Source organism: Fusarium tjaetaba (genome assembly GCF_013396195.1).
Source record: "Fusarium tjaetaba strain NRRL 66243 chromosome Unknown NRRL66243_c0000023, whole genome shotgun sequence".
NCBI classification, from domain to species: Eukaryota; Fungi; Ascomycota; class Sordariomycetes; order Hypocreales; family Nectriaceae; genus Fusarium; species Fusarium tjaetaba.
This window is the reverse complement of record NW_023501219.1, coordinates 68,217-87,315: the sequence shown is the minus strand read 5'-3', so window position 1 is coordinate 87,315 and position 19,099 is coordinate 68,217. Positions and strand designations below refer to the sequence as shown.

Here is a 19,099-nt window from a genome sequence, read left to right as displayed (position 1 = left end):
ATTTCCATGCTTCCGTCCGCGGGGTAATATCTGGGGAACCCCGGATGCTCACTCATCACGTCCTGCATAATTGGTTTATCTCTCCTTTCTCTCGGCAGAAGGGCTCCCGATGCCCGGGGCCGGTTTCTCAATACTGGGTCTGGGGGCGAGAGTGGGCTGAGTATGGAGCATGAGTCAAAGTTTTACGTATAAAGACGTGTCCGGCTGCTGTTCTGTTCTTTTTTATTTTGCGGATCCCTGCTTTCAAGCAAAAAACACATCATCATGAATAGTTATAACATCAATTCGACTGCTGAGGAGGGTAATGACCTGGCTCTTACTCCCTCGCAGTTGAACAAGCCCGACAATGAAGCTTCGTTGCATCACGATGCTGTTTTTGGTGAGATTTCGGATGAGGGTCCTGACTACAGAAGTGTAAGCAGACATTTGTCGGAAAATGGCATGATTCACAGAATTGACGAGTTTACTCCAGGTCGGACTCATCGGCACAGCTGGGTTGATGATGAAAACACAAATCGGTCTCGGCGTCCTCTCGATTCCAGCGACTTTTAACGCGCTTGGCATGATACCAGGCATTATCTGTCTGCTAGCTGTTGCGGTTATAACAACCTGGTCCAATTGGATCGTTGGTCTCTTCAAGCTGCGACATCGCCATGTTTACGCGATCGACGATGCTGGAGAAATGATGTTTGGAGTCGTAGGCAAGGAATTCTTTGGCTTTGCCATGTGGATCTGTAAGTTGTGATGTCAGTCATGAATAGCGACATGCTGATTTGGTACATAGACTGGGTCTTTGTATCCGGTGCTGGCATGCTCAGTCTCTCCATTAGCCTCAATGCTGTGTCTAGCCATGGAGCCTGTACTGCCGTCTTCGTCGCCGTGGCTGCAGTGCTGGGCTTTGGTCTTTCGAGCATCAGAACCCTTGCTCGCATGAGCTGGCTGGCATGGATCGGTGTCATCAGCATCATGATCTCCGGTGAGTTCCACATCGAACCTTGAGATTAATAGCTAATGTCTATAGTGATCATGGTCACCATCGCGACAGGTGTCCAAGAGCGACCAGCAGCAGCCCCCCAAGACGGTGTCTGGGTCTCAGACTACAAGCTCTTCAACAAGCCCTCCTTCGTCCAAGCAGCTTCAGCAATCTGCTCCCTCGTCTCAGCGTTCGGCGGCACTCCAGGCTTCTTCGCCATCGTTGCTGAGATGCGACGGCCCGAGCAATACACTAAAGCTCTGACCATTTGTCAGGCCATCGTGACCGTTACTTACCTTACGATCGGTTGTGTGATGTACTACTTCTGTGGATCTTATGTATCGTCGCCTGCTCTTGGCTCGGCTGGTGATACCATCAAGAAGGCCAGTTATGGCGTCGCAATTCCAGGATTGATCGTGTCGATTACTCTTGTCACTCATGTATGACTCTTAAGCCCCCCTTCCTTTTATATTGCTAATGAGATGCAGCTGCCCAGCAAGTATATGTTCGTCCGACTTTTGAGAAATACAAAGCATCTTGCTTCCAACTCCGCGATTCACTGGAGCACTTGGCTAGGTTGCACGTTCATGGTGTCAATCATTGCGTACATCATTGCTAGTGCTATTCCCATCTTCTACAGCCTTATCTCCTTGATTGGAGCACTCGTCGGTACTCTCCTGTGTTTCCAGACCATGGGCTTCATGTGGTTTTACGACAATTGGGAGAAGCGCGCTATAACACCCAAGTGGCTGTCCGCTTGTGGATGGAGTTTGTTCGTCATTGCTTCCGGCACCTTGTTGATGGTCGCTGGTACTTACGGATCAATCGTCGACATTATCCAGGCATACAAAGCTGCCGGAGGGTCAGGCGCCTGGTCGTGTGCTGATAATTCCAACTCTTCTTAAAAGGGTGTCGAAGTTGAATCGCTGTTCTAAGATGATGGCTCTAAATATAGTAATCCTACTTCATTGTATCCTTGTGCATCAATCTGTGACCTCTTTCCTTCTTCTGAATAGGCGACGGGAAGTAATGCAACGCTTGTCATGCGCTTGATGACATTGCCTACGGAGAACGGTGACCAGCTTACATCTTGTGTAGCCTACGTGGCGCCTGTGTCACCATCACCACGTAGTCTTTGTATTCCGGCGACACAATGATATGGGAAAGACATGGACTATTTCAGTATGGCCACCGGGTGCCTTTTCCAGTCATGCCTTTACTGCTATAGGTAACCTGCAGATTATCTTCTCCTGCAAGACCTTGTCATTCTTTGTCAGACTAGACCGAGACTTACCCAAACACGGCCTGTAGTTGAACGCTGGTGGCAGGGTATGCAGCGTGCCAGCCAATTGGCAAGGCTTTTAATAACTAAAGTATCAGAACTATGGCTTAATGTCGCAGTTATACAAGAGATAATCGATAGTTATCTATTTATTCTATCCCTTGGCAGTCATATAGATATATGTTAGATGCTATCTCATCATAGACAGCTGCTCTACGTGACCCTGGATCAAAACTTGTTTCTCATCCCACATCCCAGTTCCTTCACCATACGACTCTGAGATTGTAATGTACTTGTCGCGCTGCTCTTCCAAGGCCGGAATTAACTCACCATCACGAACCCACTTTTCAAACGTAAAGTGGGCGTTTCGACAAGGCAGATCCAAGAAGAAACTGTTGAAGTACTTCAAGCCTGTTCGGTGGCTGACGCTTATATCGGAAGCCCGGCTCTTGGGGCCAACTGGCAGCATTTCATGCCGGCCATTTGGATGCCAGACAGAGGCAAAAGCGATCTTGGACACGCCATCAGGAGTAGGCTCCATACACCACGAGATAAGAACTTCTCCAGTTTCGAGATAAAACCAAAGGGCATAATAGCCTTTGCCAATATGGAAGTTACCCCATTGCCTTTCGAATAAGGCATATGACTGTTTAGTATCAATCTCCATTTCATTTTCGTCAATAACAAGCTTGCCTGTCAGCCGGGTTGTAGGGTTGGCCTAAGAAGCTTATCAGTCGTCAAGTCGCGTCAGATACTTGACTTGCTACTTACCCAATACCAAGACCATCCGGGCAGTGAGGTAGAGCCATCAGGGTCTGGTCCCCGGTTGACAAGCTGTATTCCGCCGCCGCCGCCGTAGTAGAAATTACCGCCGGTAGGCCGCAGAGTGACGTCCAATTTAATTCCAACAAAATCGAGATCGAGATGGGTATTGGTCCATTGATCACCGTCCTCGGGACTAGTGATGTTCTGTGTGGCGCTCTTTAGCTCCAGGCGCTTGGGGTTTCCAGAGCCAGGATGAAGAATGGAGGCTCCTCGGGAAGTAAGATCCTGGAGGTCGTTGAGAGAAATGAATGTTCCAAGAAGTTGGGATCCTCGCAAGCCTGCGTTGCTTGTCAGGTGGTATTTCTTGCCGCATTTGGTGGTGATCCAGTAGAGCATAAAGACACTGTAGGGATTAGTACAATTATCAAAGTGCCTCGGTGGGGGTAGGGTTCACAGACTTGTTAACATTGTTGGTGTCTTCTGTCACGTATGCCAGAGTCTTCCGCGCGTCATATCTAGTCACAAATGTCTATTTGGTGGTCAGCTAATCGAAAAGCTGGTCACAGAGCAAAGTCTGCTTTCTAAGAGGACTAACCCCATCGTTATCTATCGTGGTGGGATCATGCTCGGGAGGGTCCCAAGGCATAGGAGTCGCTGGCATGGTTTCCAAGGTAAGTTATGTGACGCAGAGTCCTTGATAGAGTCACCTCGATGCAACTCCTTGATGTCGTCGTCATAGTGGTAGTGGACTGGTACAGGTGTGTTCCATGTTAGTTAACGTCGTATTTATGCTGATTGCTTTGCATACAAGCCCCGAGTCAGGTAGTAGGACTTCGGGTTGTCGGGTTGTCGACGGACTCGTCCAGCATTCCGTGACCGTCTAGATTGAAACGTAAGAATTGGATACTTATAACTTGATGTGATCCACAGACGCCAAATCTTTCCAAATTAGTGCAGTAAGTAGAGTCATAATCTGGGACCAGGTATAATTTCGCTAATTGTAGAAACGAATATCTGTTGCAGATCAGCGGACTAAAGTCGGAGTATCTAGAGTGGCCTAGAACACAGACCAATGGCCCAGGGGGCGGACTAAGGTCGGAGAATCTAAATGCAGTCCATGCTAACCCTACACGGCAGCGAGAAATCGATCAATGTTCCAAGTTCGAACTTTTGTCATACTTGGCAGCTTCTAATACTACATACACTTGAAGTTTGGTGTTACATCAGGTAGTTTGAGCGGGAATAAACCTCAGATCGTCGCCGATCATATAGATTAACCCTTTGTCCAATCAAGACAGCATAGTGGGACGACACAACTTTACAGATATAGGCCCTCCTGTTATTATAAAATTGAACGGAGCAGCATATAAGACCTCAACGTTCTCGACAACTTTGAGACGTCATTCCCTCAGTCCATCACGCACCCAAAGATTTATCAATTGGTAGCTCGCAACAACCATGGCAGCCAGCTTCAGCATTATCCTCGGTCTTTCTTGTCTTTTGGTAAGTCATCATGTCCAAAGAAAGACTTCCAAGACAGTTACTAATATCACATCGACTCCAGGGGGCCGTATGGCTTCTCAACATTATTTACCGCCTTTTCTTTCACCCGCTTGCAAAATTCCCAGGTCCCAAGTTGGCAGCCGTTTCTGACGTAATTTACCTTTCTCACACCTCACGCATACACTGGGCTAATTCGACTTCTACTAGCTCTGGTATGGCTTGAAATGGACATCTGGTCGGTATCCATTCATCATGGAAGAGACGCATCGCAAATATGGTAGGTAAACCTTCTTTTCTCGTCCTCGTCGAATTATCTCCACGTCCGCATATCGTCGGGCCCATTGAGCCATGTCCCAACCCTGATTAGAAGCTGATGGGTCGTAAATTTCAAGGCGACGTGGTGCGAATAGCCCCCAACGAACTATCATTCGCTAGTGTGCAAGCATACAAGGATATCTACGGACATGCAACAAAAGGCAAGAAGAAGTTTATCAAGAGTGACTGGTATGAGACAGCAGGAGATCATCCCGGTATAGTCAGTGTCAGGGATCCCGCCCAGCACTCGAGACAAAGAAAGTATCTGTCGCATGCATTCAGCGCAAAGTCGCTACGCGGTCAAGAAATGCTCATTCACCGCTATGTGGATATGTTCATTGGCCAGTTGCGTAAGCTTGGTAATCCTGAAGGATCTGGAATCAATGTCGAAGAGGCCCTTAACTGGCTTACGTTCGATATTATCGGTACGTTTCTTATTTCATATCCTTGATCCACACTCTGATTGCCATTATTTAGGCGACCTTGCATTCGGCGAGTCGTTTTCTGCCGTCGCTGAAGGACGGCCCCATTTTTGGGTGTCGATGATCATTGACGCAACTTATTTCAAAGTGCTCTCATCTTTAAGGAAACGCCTTCCGATAATAAATCTGTATTTGCCGTTCGTGATGTCAAAAGATGCAGGCGAAATGCATCGCAAGCACATGGAATTGACCAGGCAGAAAATGCTAAAACGACTGGAGATGCCCAATTCTGAGGAGCGAGGAGATTTCTTCTCGCATCTATTGAGCAAGGGCGGCAATGATGTTCCGGAGCAAGAACTCTGCCAGCAATCGAACACGCTCATTGTAGCTGGTTCGGAAACAACAGCGACATGTCTGACTGGGATCGTCTACTGCCTCCTTTCGAATCGGTCTTGTCTAGAGAAACTCACCGACGAAGTGCGTTCGCGATTCCATTCGGAGGACGATATCACAGGGGACGCCACAGCAGAGCTGAAATACCTCCCTGCCGTCATCGAAGAAGGACTGCGGATCTTTCCGCCTGCGCCGTTCGGCCTCCCGCGCATTTCGCCTGGCGCTGTTATCGACGGTCACTATATTTCTTCTGGTGTCGTTGTGAGTGTGGATCCTTGGACTACCAAACATGATGAGCGCTATTGGAAAGAGCCCTATTCTTTCATTCCCGAGCGTTGGATTCTCGAGAGCTTCTCCGACGTCAAGCAAGCCAGTCAGCCCTTCTCCCTTGGCCCACGATCTTGTCTAGGCATCAACTTGGCGTATCTGGAGATGAGGATTATCCTCGCCAAGATGGTCTACAACTTCAATTGGGAATTGGTGAATAAGGACGTTGACCTGTTCAGGGATGCAAAGCTGTTCCTGTTGTGGAAGAAGCCGGCTCTGATGGTGCGCTTCTATCCCCGTACATAACTGCCTGTTTGGATGGGAGGTTGAAAATCATAGTGAATAGCTGATTTTAGCAACTATAGAATGCTTTGTTATTCTTTTGTACCTTAGCTGTATGAGCTAGATTGCTAGGTTTGTTGTTTGGCTGAAGGCCGCCATGAAGAATTTAAATCATTGCAGAGGTAGTTTGCCTGTTTGGGACCCTGCCTGTTACATACGGCGGTTATTAACATCCACGTGATTTCATGTGATATTAGGTCTAACCTGAAAAGGTCTCGGAAGGGTCCTCCTTTCTCCGTATTTACTATGGGCCTTGGAGCCATCACCGCCTCATGTTTCTCCAGTTGCTCATATGAATCAACAACTAGCCTTGGCAAAAAGGTTTAACGAGATGCTATGCCTTTAAAGGAGAGCTCAAGAAAAGGCAAACCTATTGCTAGGCGGGCTTGCGACCTTTGCCGTAGCCGCAAGCTGCAAGTATGTGGTCAATGGTATCGATTCCCCGCATCATAAAGTTGACGTTGGCATAGTGTACCTTTGAACAAACAAGTGCCGGACTGCCTATAACATGCACACGTTGCGCACAGGTCGGGATGCCCTGCACTTTTTTGACTGCCCGCAAGCCGCGAGGCCCACCTAACCGGTATGTATCACTCACAACTGATATAAGATAATGAAGACTTGTTGACATATCTATCTGTGTAGCCGAGTTGCGGAAGCAAGAGCCCAAATTCACAGTGCTTATTGCAGCAGTTTAAGTGACGAAGAAATCTCTCCTCCGGAAAGTCGGGCATCGACACTCATCGTACCCCTGACGATTGAGCATTTCTGCTCCGATGAATTATTGGGAAGGTTGATTTCAGACTATCTCGAGTACCTTTACCCTCTCTATCCCATTGTCCATCGACCACGATTTCGGGCAGATTTCGAAAACAAACGTTACCAGTCAGATCCAAGCTTCTACCGGTTATGTATTTCACTCTCCGCCCTTGCGGTGTCTTCTTCACCACACAATTTCCGACATTACGGGTTTCAACCTGAAGAGACAGTTACCAGCATATTGGAAAAGGCCCATCGCTTGGTTGTCCTTAGCAAGATGTCGCAGAGCCCAGTAGTCGGGATATTTCCTGACGTGCATGATATGATATGCTCATACATACTGAGCATGGCTTTTCATTGTTCAGGTAGTACATACCAGGGATGGGTGCACGCCTCTGAGGCAGTCCTGTGCATGAGAAAGCTAAGCTTATTCAGGCAAGTATCGCATAATGCTCTGGACGAGATAAACTCCGAAATGTGCAAGCGAGCATTCTGGTTAATATTTATTATAATGGCGTATGTTGAACCTCCTGCGGCGTTCCAAGGTGCACTTCATTTTCAGTTCACTAACTCTAGTAGTCACGATAGACTTGCGTATCCAGTATCCCACACCGGTATCAGTTATAATCCAGTCTGTATTGATTGGAATTTCCTTTTGTTACAGGAGGTCGATGATGCGGAGCCGGGCGACAAGGAACGAACTGAAGAACCCAGAGTCACGCCGCTGATAGCCGGAGTCATCGCCTTGGTGAAATTATATCTCTGCGCAGCTCCACTGGGACTCGATAGGTTACCTGGGAATCCACGCTATGGTCAATTCTCTGCCGGGCCTTCATCAGAAGCGTCAAAGAGCCCTGATGCCGAACGGCTTTCTCTTGAAGAAGGACTCGACATCGTACACACTGCGCGAGATGTGATTCACCAGCTGCCAGAGGAGTTTAACATGTTCAATCAAGATGGAAACCCCCACGAAGTTCCCTTATCGTTTGCCATCTCGCGAGCGAAAGTACATATGACGAGCCTTTTTATTGAAAGTATCATCCTGGCGACACTATCAGCCAATAACCCATCGTTTCCGCAGAGCAATCGAGCCGGGAGTTCGACAAGATCTGAGGATACGCCCCTCTCTGAAGAAAGCCAGAATGCTAATCATCAGCTATTCAATCTTCGCAAGTACATCGCCCAGCAATGTTTTCACGTTATTGCCGTCACACCCGTCTCTGCTCTGAAAGCGAACGGCATCGCCGTGGTAGGTTTCCCATGGCAGCTGCAGTGCATTCGACTGCCACCTGCTGACTCGATGGAAGAGGACAATAAAGAATATGGATATATGCTAAGTGATTTCTAGGTTTCAAAGCTTCGTGAGATTACAGCTACTTTATTGAGCTACAAAGTGGATTCTTCATGTCCTGCTAATGAAGAAAAGCAAGTTCAGTCTTGTCTCAAACGTCTTATTAGTACTTTAGTTGAGATTGACTCTATAAAGAATATTTCTGAAGAGTAAATAGTTTATTTTTACTTAACAAGATTTCATAGTAAAGACATATAAAGACAACAGGGAGAATTTTATCTAGATTTGCTATTTGCACTTGAGACTTGTGGCTGAGAGCTCAAATTAACAGACAGAACTTAGAAAGAAAGGAGGAGACCAGGCAACACGGTTGCATGCACCGATTCTCCTTGCCTTACAAACTGTTTGGACTGTGACACCTCTTTGAACATCTCAACCTTATCACAGTACAAACCAGAACGGTGATCAGCCAGAAGAGATATACGACGCAACTTGATTCCTCTGCATAAAGAGAAGCCAGGCTAGGGTTCTAGAAGGGTCTATAGATTGCCCTGAGAGCAATCTGTATGACCGCAAACAACAAATAAGGAAGGCAATCACTCTGCCTAGCATAGCCAGCATCCAGTGTAGCCTACTCTAGTCACGTGGTGTTTGTGTGACTATCACTCCTCAGTCTTTGCGTCCTGGCCTCGTCAACTTCCCTCAATCAATAGACATGGTCAGACACTTGCTTAATTATCATCTGGAATCATGTGGATATCGAAGTCAAAAGAGAGAGCTAAAGACAATCTGGCGATCATCACAAGATTAGCCAACTCCATCGCAAGCCAACACCCCGACGATGAAGACGCCCAGTGGCGGGCCCAAACAGCGACAGCACTGCTCCAGGATTTCGGTATCACACCTCGAGCCCCCACAGCTAGAAGCAGTAGGGTTATCTCTGCGTCGCCTAGCGAATCCCAGCACTCCGTGAAGTTACCGGCTGAGCTATACCGAATGATTGTTGGATTCGTGAATACCTTTCGTCAACAGTCCCGATCGAGAGAGCCGACATTGCTTGCGCTCTCATGTACATGCAAAGCACTAAACACCTTCGCCGAAGAACTCATTTATAAGCATCCCGGGGTCCTTCACGACAGTGACAAAAAGTGGAAATTCTTGTTCAGCCTCAAAATCAGGCCGACCCGGGCGAGCCTTGTACGATCCCTGCTACTCGACTGGGATCGCCATGTGGAAAATGATGATCCGTTGATGGATATCCTCGCCTCATGCACGAATATCGAGTTCCTTTTCGTCGGCAATGGAAGTGGGAATCCACTGATGAGCCACGTCGATCAACTTGAGGGATTGCAGCTTATACTCTCTACCTGTACTCGCCTCAAGTCACTTCATTACTTCACCAGCTTGGGGTCCAATTGTGGGGCCCAGGGCGGAATGGGAGTAATTGAAGCGCAAAGATGTCTCTCTGATTGGATCTCCATCCACCCTCGGGTCAAGCAATCATTGAGACAGCTTGAGACCCTAGGCCTAGATGGCCCGTTGTCGAGTTGGATATTCCAAGGTTCTCTTCAATACCTTTCCTCCAACTTGACATCCCTACAGCTCAGGTGGCATAACGCCTTGGATTTCAGTAGCACTCCACTCTTTGATGTATCTCAACAGTGCCAGAAGCTAAAGGTTCTTGTGGTCTCATACAGACTCGTTACCACTGACGATCTGGAGAAAGCATGCCAAGCATGGGCTAGCACACTAGAAGCACTTCAAGTTGACTACGTAAGAGAGAACAAGGATTGGATCTCAAACGTCATACCCCATCTGAGAAAACTAAAAGTGCTATTTCTAGCGAGACATTGCTATGTATCCGCCGACAGCATCAAGGCCGTTGTCAGGGCAGAGATGTCGTTGGAATCGATATCCATAATGAATGTGGAAGGCTTGGATTTCATGTCCAGGGCTCGAACTCAAATGATATCTGATGCAGCGAACGAGGCTCTAACCGACCTGATCGAAGCACACTCATCTACCCTTCGCCGTATCGTCATATTCCCTAGTGTGGGCGAGCTCGTCATCCAGTGCTGCAAGACGGCAAAAGGTCTTAGATCTTTGAACATAAGATTGCCTGATGAGACACCGCCTCGACTTATTGATGGCTTCTTGAACTCATGCCCTGAGTTGGTTGATTTCCCAGAAAGCTTCGAGAAATATTCAAATCAAAGGAGTGAGTGGAAAGACCGAAGACAGTTTAGGACGGAGGTGCTTCCAATGCAAAAGAAGCTCTTGGAAGGTCGTATACTCGATTACTAAAACTCATGATATACCAGCAATATACATGAAGCTATACGGAGGACTCCTAGGCAACCCAAGCTTTTAGGAATCTGCATAAAGCATCGACAAGGACGAATTTCCCTGCGAAATCGAACGGCTTATCATAGTTGTGTAGCCTTAATAGAATTGTTACGGTGTAGATTTAATGGTCTATCTCGGGCCTAGCTTCTTTACTGCTTTCCTAACTGCAATGTGACTTGTCTCCCGGCTATAAGGTCAAGCTAATACAGGTGATGAATGAGAACACGATTTCTTCTCTCCTAATATAAGCTTCTACCCAGTAGTGTTCATAGTGTTCTCAAGTGCTATTAATATCAGCTACAACTATGCACTGAGCAAGGTTTCCAATAGGAGAGGACTTGTGATACTCCATGGTAATGTGAGTAGTACGTAAGGCTACCACAAACTCTTCAATCATTATATAGGTTGCCTGGGGTAACGCAGGACCTCGACAGACATACAAGAGTACGTCTGGCGAGGTGATTGCAATAAGACATCAATCCCTTTCATTCTATATACCTCTATTGTTATGCATCTATAATATGATATAAAAAAGACAAATGAAACCAACAAGAAACAAATGCTGACTTGGCTTCAATGCTATAGAGAAAGACTCTAAAACCTGTGCATGATCCTTTAACCTTCCTTTCAGCTTCTTCCGATCAACATCCTGCACAGCGACATTATCCTCGATGGCCAGAACAGCCGCTGCTCCCGCACTCTGTCCCATGATCATATAGACAGGCTCCATGCGGATTGCAGACAGAGCAATATGCGTGGCACTCATTGTCACGGGGTTGACAAAGTTGGTGGCGTCCTCCTTTTTAGGAACGATTGATCTGTATGGGACGCTGAAAGGCCCAGGATTGGGAACGTGGATGAGACCTTCGTCATGTATCCGATCGTTGATAACGACACGTTCGACCTGGTGGACGTCAAGAGTGTAGTATCCGACTGCAACGACAGTGTCGTTGTCATACGGCTTCGGATGCTGAATGTCGGCTTGTGTCATCGTATACTCGCCGTCCATCCTTCGAGCCTCGCGAATATATATCTCGTATGGCCAGTTGCCATTATCAGTCCACTCGTCCTTCGCGTAGCCCCATGCACTGGTGTTCTTGCGAATAAAGTCCGGTACATCTTTGTGGTTTGCCAATGTCCAGAGAAGTCCTTGCGCCCAGATCTTATGCCTTTTCGCAGCAGCCTCTCGCTCCTCATACGAATACTCGGCATAGTTGGACGTCTTGTTGTAACTTCCGCCTATCAGATCAGTACTAATCTGGCCAGCCGCGTTGGTGTCGGTTTTGAGATTCGGCATGAGTTGTGTCGTGAAGAACGGGCCCAGATAACCAGACTTGATATATCGGATCAAGATCTTGTAGTGGGATTCGTTGTAGCCATCTGGTTTGAAGAATTGCACCTTGTTGTCATCTTCTCTGGTTAGAGATAATCGGTAGTTGAAGGCTTGGAGACGATGATCTTTCTTGCCACGCGACTCTAAAGCTGCAAACTTAGTGATCACGCGACCAACCCCAGGGAGGAGGCCACTATCAGGATCATCAGGATCATTGTAGGGGTCAATGGCAGCCAGTCGTCTGGGCTCGTTGAAGTGAATACCAGCGGCGGACTCATCAAATTCCTGCTTGTCTTCGCGACCCACGCGGTATGATATGCCTGCTGTCTCCATGAGGTCGCCTTCGTAGCCAGCATCAATAAACATCTTTCCTGAGAAAGTTGACCCGGACCGTGTTTGGAAGGATTTGATGACGGCTCCATCCTTCTTGACGCCGCTGCTAGTACGAAGGATGGACTCATTTCGAAAGACAGGAATTCCCTCATCCTTGATCCATCTCTCCAAGATCTCCTCTGCAACTTTGGGCTCAAATGTCCATTGAACCTTGTCGCCGATGGCTGGTCCAGGCTGCGCCTCAATATGCTTTGCGAGATAGTCGTCTCGTGTCTCACGCGTCCATGCGTCGTCGTTGTCGTAATAGTCGTACACTTTGCCGTAAAACTCCCTGGCAATTCCACCAATGGTGTTTCCATCCTTTGAGTCCGTCCAGCCCAATCCCGAAGTAGTAAGACCGCCGATTCGTGATGTCGGAAAGACTAACGTGGCGGTTCTGTTCATACGAACCGTTTGAATGGCAGCTGCCAGCGCGGCAACCGTGTTGCCATAGATGATCACGTCAGATTCATGAGAAGTCGCTGATAAGACGCCAACAGTGAAAGAAGCAATGATGTAAAGACAGACGATATGTACAGACGCCATACTTGTGGGGGTTTACCTGGCTGCTTCACGCAGCCCAAGCAGTAGAATCATCAAAACACGTAAAATAAGGAGTAAACAAAAGTGCGAAGATTTAATTTGGCGCGCATTTTGACTTTGGGATGATGCGTTTGCTGACGTGCTTCTTATTTAACTTAAGTGGGGCGGATACCGCGGACGGCGATTCCTTGATTCAGGAGTGAGGATCACAATCTACCAATCGGCTGAGTCCGATCAGCACAGTGTTCCACTGATTGGCTCTCCAATCTCTCCCCAATCTCACACCGGCTGTCTGCCAAGATAAGGCTGTCGTTATCTCTCCCAATCCTACCCAAACAGTCGGTAGTTATAATAAGCCATGCCACGCTACCCTGGAGTCACACTTAACATCTGTCTTTCGACGTCATTTTTATGGATTTGGATCTCATAATGTCCATATCGTGAGCTCACTGTTTCCGTCCAATTCCCCACTGATATCTTGATGGTGATAACAAATCTATTGATAGATCAGGCCAAGATCATTAATTTTTAGCAACAACTTATTCGGTATTCAAGACCTTCTATGTCTCAAGTTGACTTATATATCTAAGTTCTCCAATATAACTAAATTCGCTATTACACTACTTTTATATTGAAGAAACTAAATTCTATTAGGATATCCTTGGTACCTAGAACTTCGCAGAGTGATGGCGGGTTTACCCATGTTCTAAACCAGTCAAACCGCTAGGAAAGTATCTCCTGGCAATTAAGTTCTCTATAATGATTTAAGCTCTGATTCATGAATCTCAAGTACAAATAACATTAATAAGACTAATAGGTGTTTCCTGGTCCGCCGAAAAGAAGCGATCCTGCTAAAAGACAGACAGCCAGTAATAACAATAAGAGACCTAACATAGCATGAAAACGGTAAGCTTGTAGCCCTGAGTCTCTCTACCAAGGACAGGTAGGATCTCAAAATAGGAAATTTTAGTAGGCCATACCTCAATGGCGGAGGAGATACACATGGATATAGAGCTAAATAAATAGTATTATACTGATAATAAATGAGAATATAAGGGGAGTATGAACTAGGAAAACCGTTCCGCGTTGTGAGTCGGTCGGATAAAAAACCTACGTCCCATCATAGCTCGCAGTTTCCTTATGATCTGACCATCTGCTTAAACCATTGCAATGACCGAACGTGATGGACTTCGCTTCACTGAATAAATAATTAAAACGATGTTTCACACGAGGAACTTGGTGTGTTGACTTACGTTGTTACCGACACCACCGCGGCATTTTTCGATGGCGCTGCAACCCCGGTTATAGGGGTTGGCTTCAGCACCAGGATGGCAGTTCGCGGCCGACGCGCCCCTGACTGAGCAAGGGACATTGTCGTGGCGGAGAGCTCCATATGAGATCTCACCGCCCTGGTCGGCTACAGGAGCTGCAGTAACGAGGGCGATGAGGGATAATGTGATGATAGAGAACTTCATGTTGCTTGAGGAGAGTTGAGAGATGAAGGAGTGTTGTATAGGTGCGAGATAAAGAGGCTACTGAGTGAAAGAAAGAAGAATGATTTTTGAACTTGATATTAAGAAATGAATGGGAGTATATATACTGTAGAGTCTGCGAGCAATGACAAGAAAACACCGGCAGATGAAAGACTTTTGCCCATCTATACGAGGACTTACAAACCTTGATGCTTGAAAGTTCTGGCTAAGAGTATCAAGAGATTCACACTACGCTTGTAGTGCTGGGCTAAAAGCCAGAAGGTTCGGAACGTTTAGCTTGGCGGACTAATCAAGGAACGGCTTGTTAGTGTCCTCTTTTCATATGCTAAGGAGATGATAAAGAACTTGGAAATAAGGAACTCCAAGCCCAGACACAACTCCTTCCGTTGGTATACTTACCAAATCTATCTGTTCGAACGTATTACATCTTCTATGGCCGCTTCATATAGTGCGTTGCCGGATCCTGCTTAGACTGCAAGTCTACTGAGCTTCATTGATGGCAGTGAGTATATGAGATAGTCTCTCATGAGAGCCTGTCGTCCTACAAAGTGGGCGATCCCTTCATTCTCTCACCCCCAGGGGGCTCTGTTCACTTACACCCAATGTTGCATAATCGGCCCGTTATCTTAGTCGTTTGACTACGATAACCCTTGGTAACTGATCTTATTGGAGGCCTTGACTGTTGATGTATGGAAACTTTCACTAAGCCTCGTACTAGGCCCCTGTAAGGTCTTGGAACATCTCCCAACTGGGAACCCGGGAGGAAGCAAAACACTGGGGTCCAGCGGGACCTTTGTGAATCCAACGACTAGGAACAGGTCTGGGGAATACTCTCTGCCTTATGCAATCCAACTGCCGAGAAACGCTCGCATGGGGGCTGTATTACAAGTCCACACGGAACTCCGGGAAGTTCATAGAACATCGTGCCCGCTCTCAGGTCCATAAATCAGCGATAAGCGATGGACATTGGAGTTGTTCAACAAGAATAACAATAATATTGCTTACAAGTTGAATTGAACATAGGTTTGACTTGGGTTAGGTTTAACTAATAACTAAGGGCTCTATGGTGCGATGACATGTCGCTAGTTAGCAAAGCCTTACAGGCCAAACTGAAACCATCTCGAGGTGACAGGTGCCATCAGCCACAAATATGCATAACGAAGAGGCATCAAGTACGGAACTCGGCACAGTGGCATACCCAAAGTCTTGGGACGTGGCGGGACCCTTTCGACTCATAACTGAGGATGATGTTTGCGCGGCTAGTCCCGGGAGCATTATCCATTTAAGGCTACAGCGCTATGTCATTATATCGCCACTGATCCCCTACCAATTTCACAACAGTGATTGACGATGAACCCAGTCGAGTTCTTTGATCCCAATACTTTGAATATGAAAAAGTAAACGTACAGGTTTTCAGCTTCAGACCATAAAGTCGTTAGGCATCTGCAAGAAGACTTTGATGAAGGATTGGAGGATCCGGTCTTTAATCCTGAATGTCACTTATCATCACAGCAACTAGGTCGACAAGAATCACACGAAACCACGCCATCTCACGCAGTAAGGCGCACAATTAAGCTTCAGCTCCCAAGCGAGCTCAACTCTAATTAACCATGCGCACCATCCAAACCGTGGCTTGAGTTGTGAGGTTACTGAAGGTGCCCCGTACTGCGGCTGACCTGTGGGGTTACCGAGCGGGATGCAGGGGTTGATATCGGAAGCTCGTCCGCTCATTCGACAGACGACAACAAGAACAGTCTCGTGCAGGAAACGGTCTCGTTTAGGTTCGTTTAGTAAGCCTTAGCCACGTCAACATCAGCATCAAGAATTACGGCAAGGACTTCGGTAAGGGGCGTATCGTAGTCGAGGCCAACGATTCCGTAGCTTATCAAGAACCCAAAGATGGGTGTTTATGTTCTACTACAGTCTTTATGAGACAGTAGGGTTTGTCTAACTAACATCATTGCTGATCTTTAGAGGTTTTGGCGTTTGTGGGAACCGGCCGGCCACAGCGGATGGTCGCGTGGAGTTTGTTAGTCTTGGCTTCTCATGGCTGGTGTTGCCACAATGTTCGAAACTTATATGTACAGGAACACCCGAATTTTGTTACCGCGTCTGAGCGTTCCTGGCGGCCACCTTGGGTTCTTGTGAGATAAATGGAAGACGCCAGGGAGAATTACGATCTTACGGGCGGCACAAACCACGTTGGAGATACATTGGACGGCCAACGGTGATTGTCCTTTCACGGAACCCTGCAGGATCACTCGGTGGCCAAAGCTACTCCGTAATAACAGGTTACAAAATTCAGAGCTCGGCAGTTGGCTTGCAACAAAAGTTCCACTCAGTACGCATGACATTTATGGTCCATATCTAGAGGCCCAAGAGCCGTTTACCATTCATGGGTCGCTCAGTTGCAGATCTCATACGGCACAACAACAGCGCCAGAAGGAAGGACAACATTGAAGTACTGGGTAACACTTGATGCAGTGGGGGCTTCGAAGAGTAAGTGTTACTTCCTTTAAAGAGGGCATACTTGCTGCGCCTTTGGATAAGAGCTTGCTTCAGATGACAATGCTACGACCGCCCTGGTCTGCAAGAGGTCCCCCAGTATAGAAACTAACTGCGCCAAGGAACAAATCCAGTAAACCCTGGGTCGTGATGTGAAAATCTCTAGTGACACATTTGGACAAAACAGGAGGCATTGACAGTCATCGACGGAGATCGTAGACGTGAGAGGCCTTCGCCTATAGCTAGCTACGTTGTACTACGATAAGTCTTAGACCTAACTTTCTTCAAAGTGTCTCTAGTGACTCTTTAAAAGACAGGTAAGCCCCAGGATCTCCCAAGTTTCGGTCATGATCGGCAATGCAGGAGACAGGAATTTATTCCCAGCATCGGTAAATTGCATAAACAAACCGTAATCGACTTGAACTTTAGAGATATCTACTAGGTAACTTAGGCTTATATAGGTCACACGGCTGTAGTCTTCTTGAGCTTTATTATAGCTTCAGACGTCAACTACCTAAATAATGATAACTTGGGTCTCTGATTTATAGAAAGTTCGGGATTATGCAGCTCGTGCTCGTCATGGATATAGGTTCCATCTCCGACCCACTATCTCATTCACATCACGTGCTATTTCCTCCTCGGTCTGGTGGTCTAGTGGTATGATTCTCGCTTAGGGAAAACCCTACAGCTCAGCTTGCGAGAGGTCCCGGGTTCAATCCCCGGCCAGACCCTTCCTTTTGCCATTCTCATATTCTAGCACTCCAAGATATCCTTTTCTTTTTACATTTATAGACTGTTTTAGTGCTCCTACAGGAGCGTTATGATAGAATAGACTAACGAACTAGAATCTATGTCTATAGCATCGCTTAGATGGTCATGAAGTTTAGTGTAACTATGCAAAGTCATGCCAATTTTCCGTTTATTATGCTCTCACTATGTCTTCCAGTACTTGGTGATACCACCGTTCTCTCCAGTAAATGGATCAGCGGTAGGATTCTTAACGGCCCATACTGCTTCAAAGTCGTCTGCACTATCGCCTCCCTCATCCCATGTCCATGAAAACCCCCTCGGATAAGCCCCCATCATACAGAATCCTTCCAGTGGCACCTCCGCAACAGCAATCCTCGGGTTTTCAGCAGCAATGCCACGAGCGTCTCCAGTCATACAACCAAAGGATGCAGTTTTGGCGGTTGGATCGTAATTTTTGTGTGCAATACCTGCTGGGATGACGAAGAGATCTCCCACGTTGACCTCAAGCTCCAGTCCGCCATCTTCATAGGCTGTTCCAGAAGTATGCTCTTGTGGGTCGTCGCTCAAGTCTGCAACACCCCAGCGGATGCGCCCTGGGCCGGAGACAACTACCATAACTTCATGGGACTGGGAATGATAGTGGGATCGCTGATATTGACCATATCTGGTGACCCATTGTACGTCCCAGTCATTGCCGCAAAAGGTATCGAATGCTTTGGTACGATCGACTTGGCCGTCTTTGACAAAAGCGTTCTTGTAATGGAGGAGTGGTTTGGGTGAATTAGGGATCAGCTTGGTTGGCTTCAAGCGGTACAGAATTGGTTCAGGCAAAGTCTCCATGTTGATAGGGAAATAGTAGGACGCTCTAGCCTCTGTAAGTTGTGAATTGAGTAGAGGAATAGAATTGAAAGTCAAGGTGACAAAGCTCGTAGCACTTGTTGGTCAATGACTTAGCAGTACGATTGTGGGAGATGGGAGTTACACAATTCTCCTTTCTTAGCCGTCGCTACTTATATCTTGCAGATTTCAGATCGGAGAGGCCCCATTTCACAATTCTCGGTGATAGATATCACTTTGGTTTGCGTGTCAGTGGCTAATGAGACTAACGGTTAGGCATTCCGAGAATTGCGGGGAGATAGCGCTCGGAGTTGCTAACCGCTGATAATCGGAAACCTTAACCGTGATATCCTTAACCTAATGAAGCACGGAATACGCGACACTTGCATCTAGAACCGCGGGGTAATGCATTGGGCTTATCTCCTTTCGTATCTGCCGGTTTTTCTGTGGTATGAATGCTATGATAACGAGCGGCGAGACACCAATGCGCGGTGGGCCTTGACTCGGTAACTGGGACCTTTGTTGATTCGCCATGATTTGACCCCGTGATAATAGCAAAAAGTTGTGAAAGATAAGCTCTACTCTTCCATATAAACCTTCAAGCCGCA

The 19,099-nt window shown here is 47.1% G+C and overlaps 8 protein-coding genes across 8 annotated transcripts; 4 read left to right on the top strand and 4 right to left on the bottom strand.

Annotated features, from left to right (window-relative positions):
* Nucleotides 1-264: 264 nt before the first annotated feature.
* Nucleotides 265-1,878, top strand: FTJAE_1072 (neutral amino acid permease; the record flags this gene model as incomplete). The annotated part of the gene is made up of 5 exons (XM_037343589.1): nt 265-414; nt 473-734; nt 785-976; nt 1,022-1,413; nt 1,462-1,878. 5 exons carry the CDS (start codon nt 265-267, stop codon nt 1,876-1,878), a joined length of 1,413 nt encoding a protein of 470 aa, XP_037211757.1.
* A 567-nt stretch (nt 1,879-2,445) lies between these two features.
* Nucleotides 2,446-3,681, bottom strand: FTJAE_1071 (hydroxyneurosporene synthase; the record flags this gene model as incomplete). The annotated part of the gene is made up of 4 exons (XM_037343578.1): nt 2,446-2,973; nt 3,027-3,423; nt 3,479-3,549; nt 3,616-3,681. 4 exons carry the CDS (start codon nt 3,679-3,681, stop codon nt 2,446-2,448), a joined length of 1,062 nt encoding a protein of 353 aa, XP_037211756.1.
* A 797-nt stretch (nt 3,682-4,478) lies between these two features.
* FTJAE_1070 (cytochrome P450 monooxygenase) lies at nt 4,479-6,226 on the top strand (the record flags this gene model as incomplete). Its single annotated transcript, XM_037343567.1, has 5 exons — nt 4,479-4,523; nt 4,585-4,674; nt 4,731-4,804; nt 4,959-5,263; nt 5,316-6,226. 5 exons carry the CDS (start codon nt 4,479-4,481, stop codon nt 6,224-6,226), a joined length of 1,425 nt encoding a protein of 474 aa, XP_037211755.1.
* Nucleotides 6,227-7,532: 1,306 nt separating this feature from the next.
* On the top strand, nt 7,533-8,369 carry FTJAE_1069 (uncharacterized protein; the record flags this gene model as incomplete). The annotated part of the gene is made up of 1 exon (XM_037343556.1): nt 7,533-8,369. One exon carries the CDS (start codon nt 7,533-7,535, stop codon nt 8,367-8,369), a length of 837 nt encoding a protein of 278 aa, XP_037211754.1.
* Nucleotides 8,370-9,062: 693 nt separating this feature from the next.
* Nucleotides 9,063-10,616, top strand: FTJAE_1068 (uncharacterized protein; the record flags this gene model as incomplete). The annotated part of the gene is made up of 1 exon (XM_037343545.1): nt 9,063-10,616. The coding sequence occupies one exon, from the start codon at nt 9,063-9,065 to the stop codon at nt 10,614-10,616; it is 1,554 nt and encodes a 517-aa protein (XP_037211753.1).
* A 556-nt stretch (nt 10,617-11,172) lies between these two features.
* On the bottom strand, nt 11,173-12,909 carry FTJAE_1067 (uncharacterized protein; the record flags this gene model as incomplete). Its single annotated transcript, XM_037343534.1, has 1 exon — nt 11,173-12,909. The coding sequence occupies one exon, from the start codon at nt 12,907-12,909 to the stop codon at nt 11,173-11,175; it is 1,737 nt and encodes a 578-aa protein (XP_037211752.1).
* Nucleotides 12,910-14,129: 1,220 nt separating this feature from the next.
* FTJAE_1066 (rapid ALkalinization factor) lies at nt 14,130-14,381 on the bottom strand (the record flags this gene model as incomplete). The annotated part of the gene is made up of 1 exon (XM_037343523.1): nt 14,130-14,381. One exon carries the CDS (start codon nt 14,379-14,381, stop codon nt 14,130-14,132), a length of 252 nt encoding a protein of 83 aa, XP_037211751.1.
* Nucleotides 14,382-17,837: 3,456 nt separating this feature from the next.
* FTJAE_1065 (FAD-dependent pyridine nucleotide-disulfide oxidoreductase) lies at nt 17,838-18,494 on the bottom strand (the record flags this gene model as incomplete). The annotated part of the gene is made up of 1 exon (XM_037343514.1): nt 17,838-18,494. The coding sequence occupies one exon, from the start codon at nt 18,492-18,494 to the stop codon at nt 17,838-17,840; it is 657 nt and encodes a 218-aa protein (XP_037211750.1).
* Nucleotides 18,495-19,099: the final 605 nt, after the last annotated feature.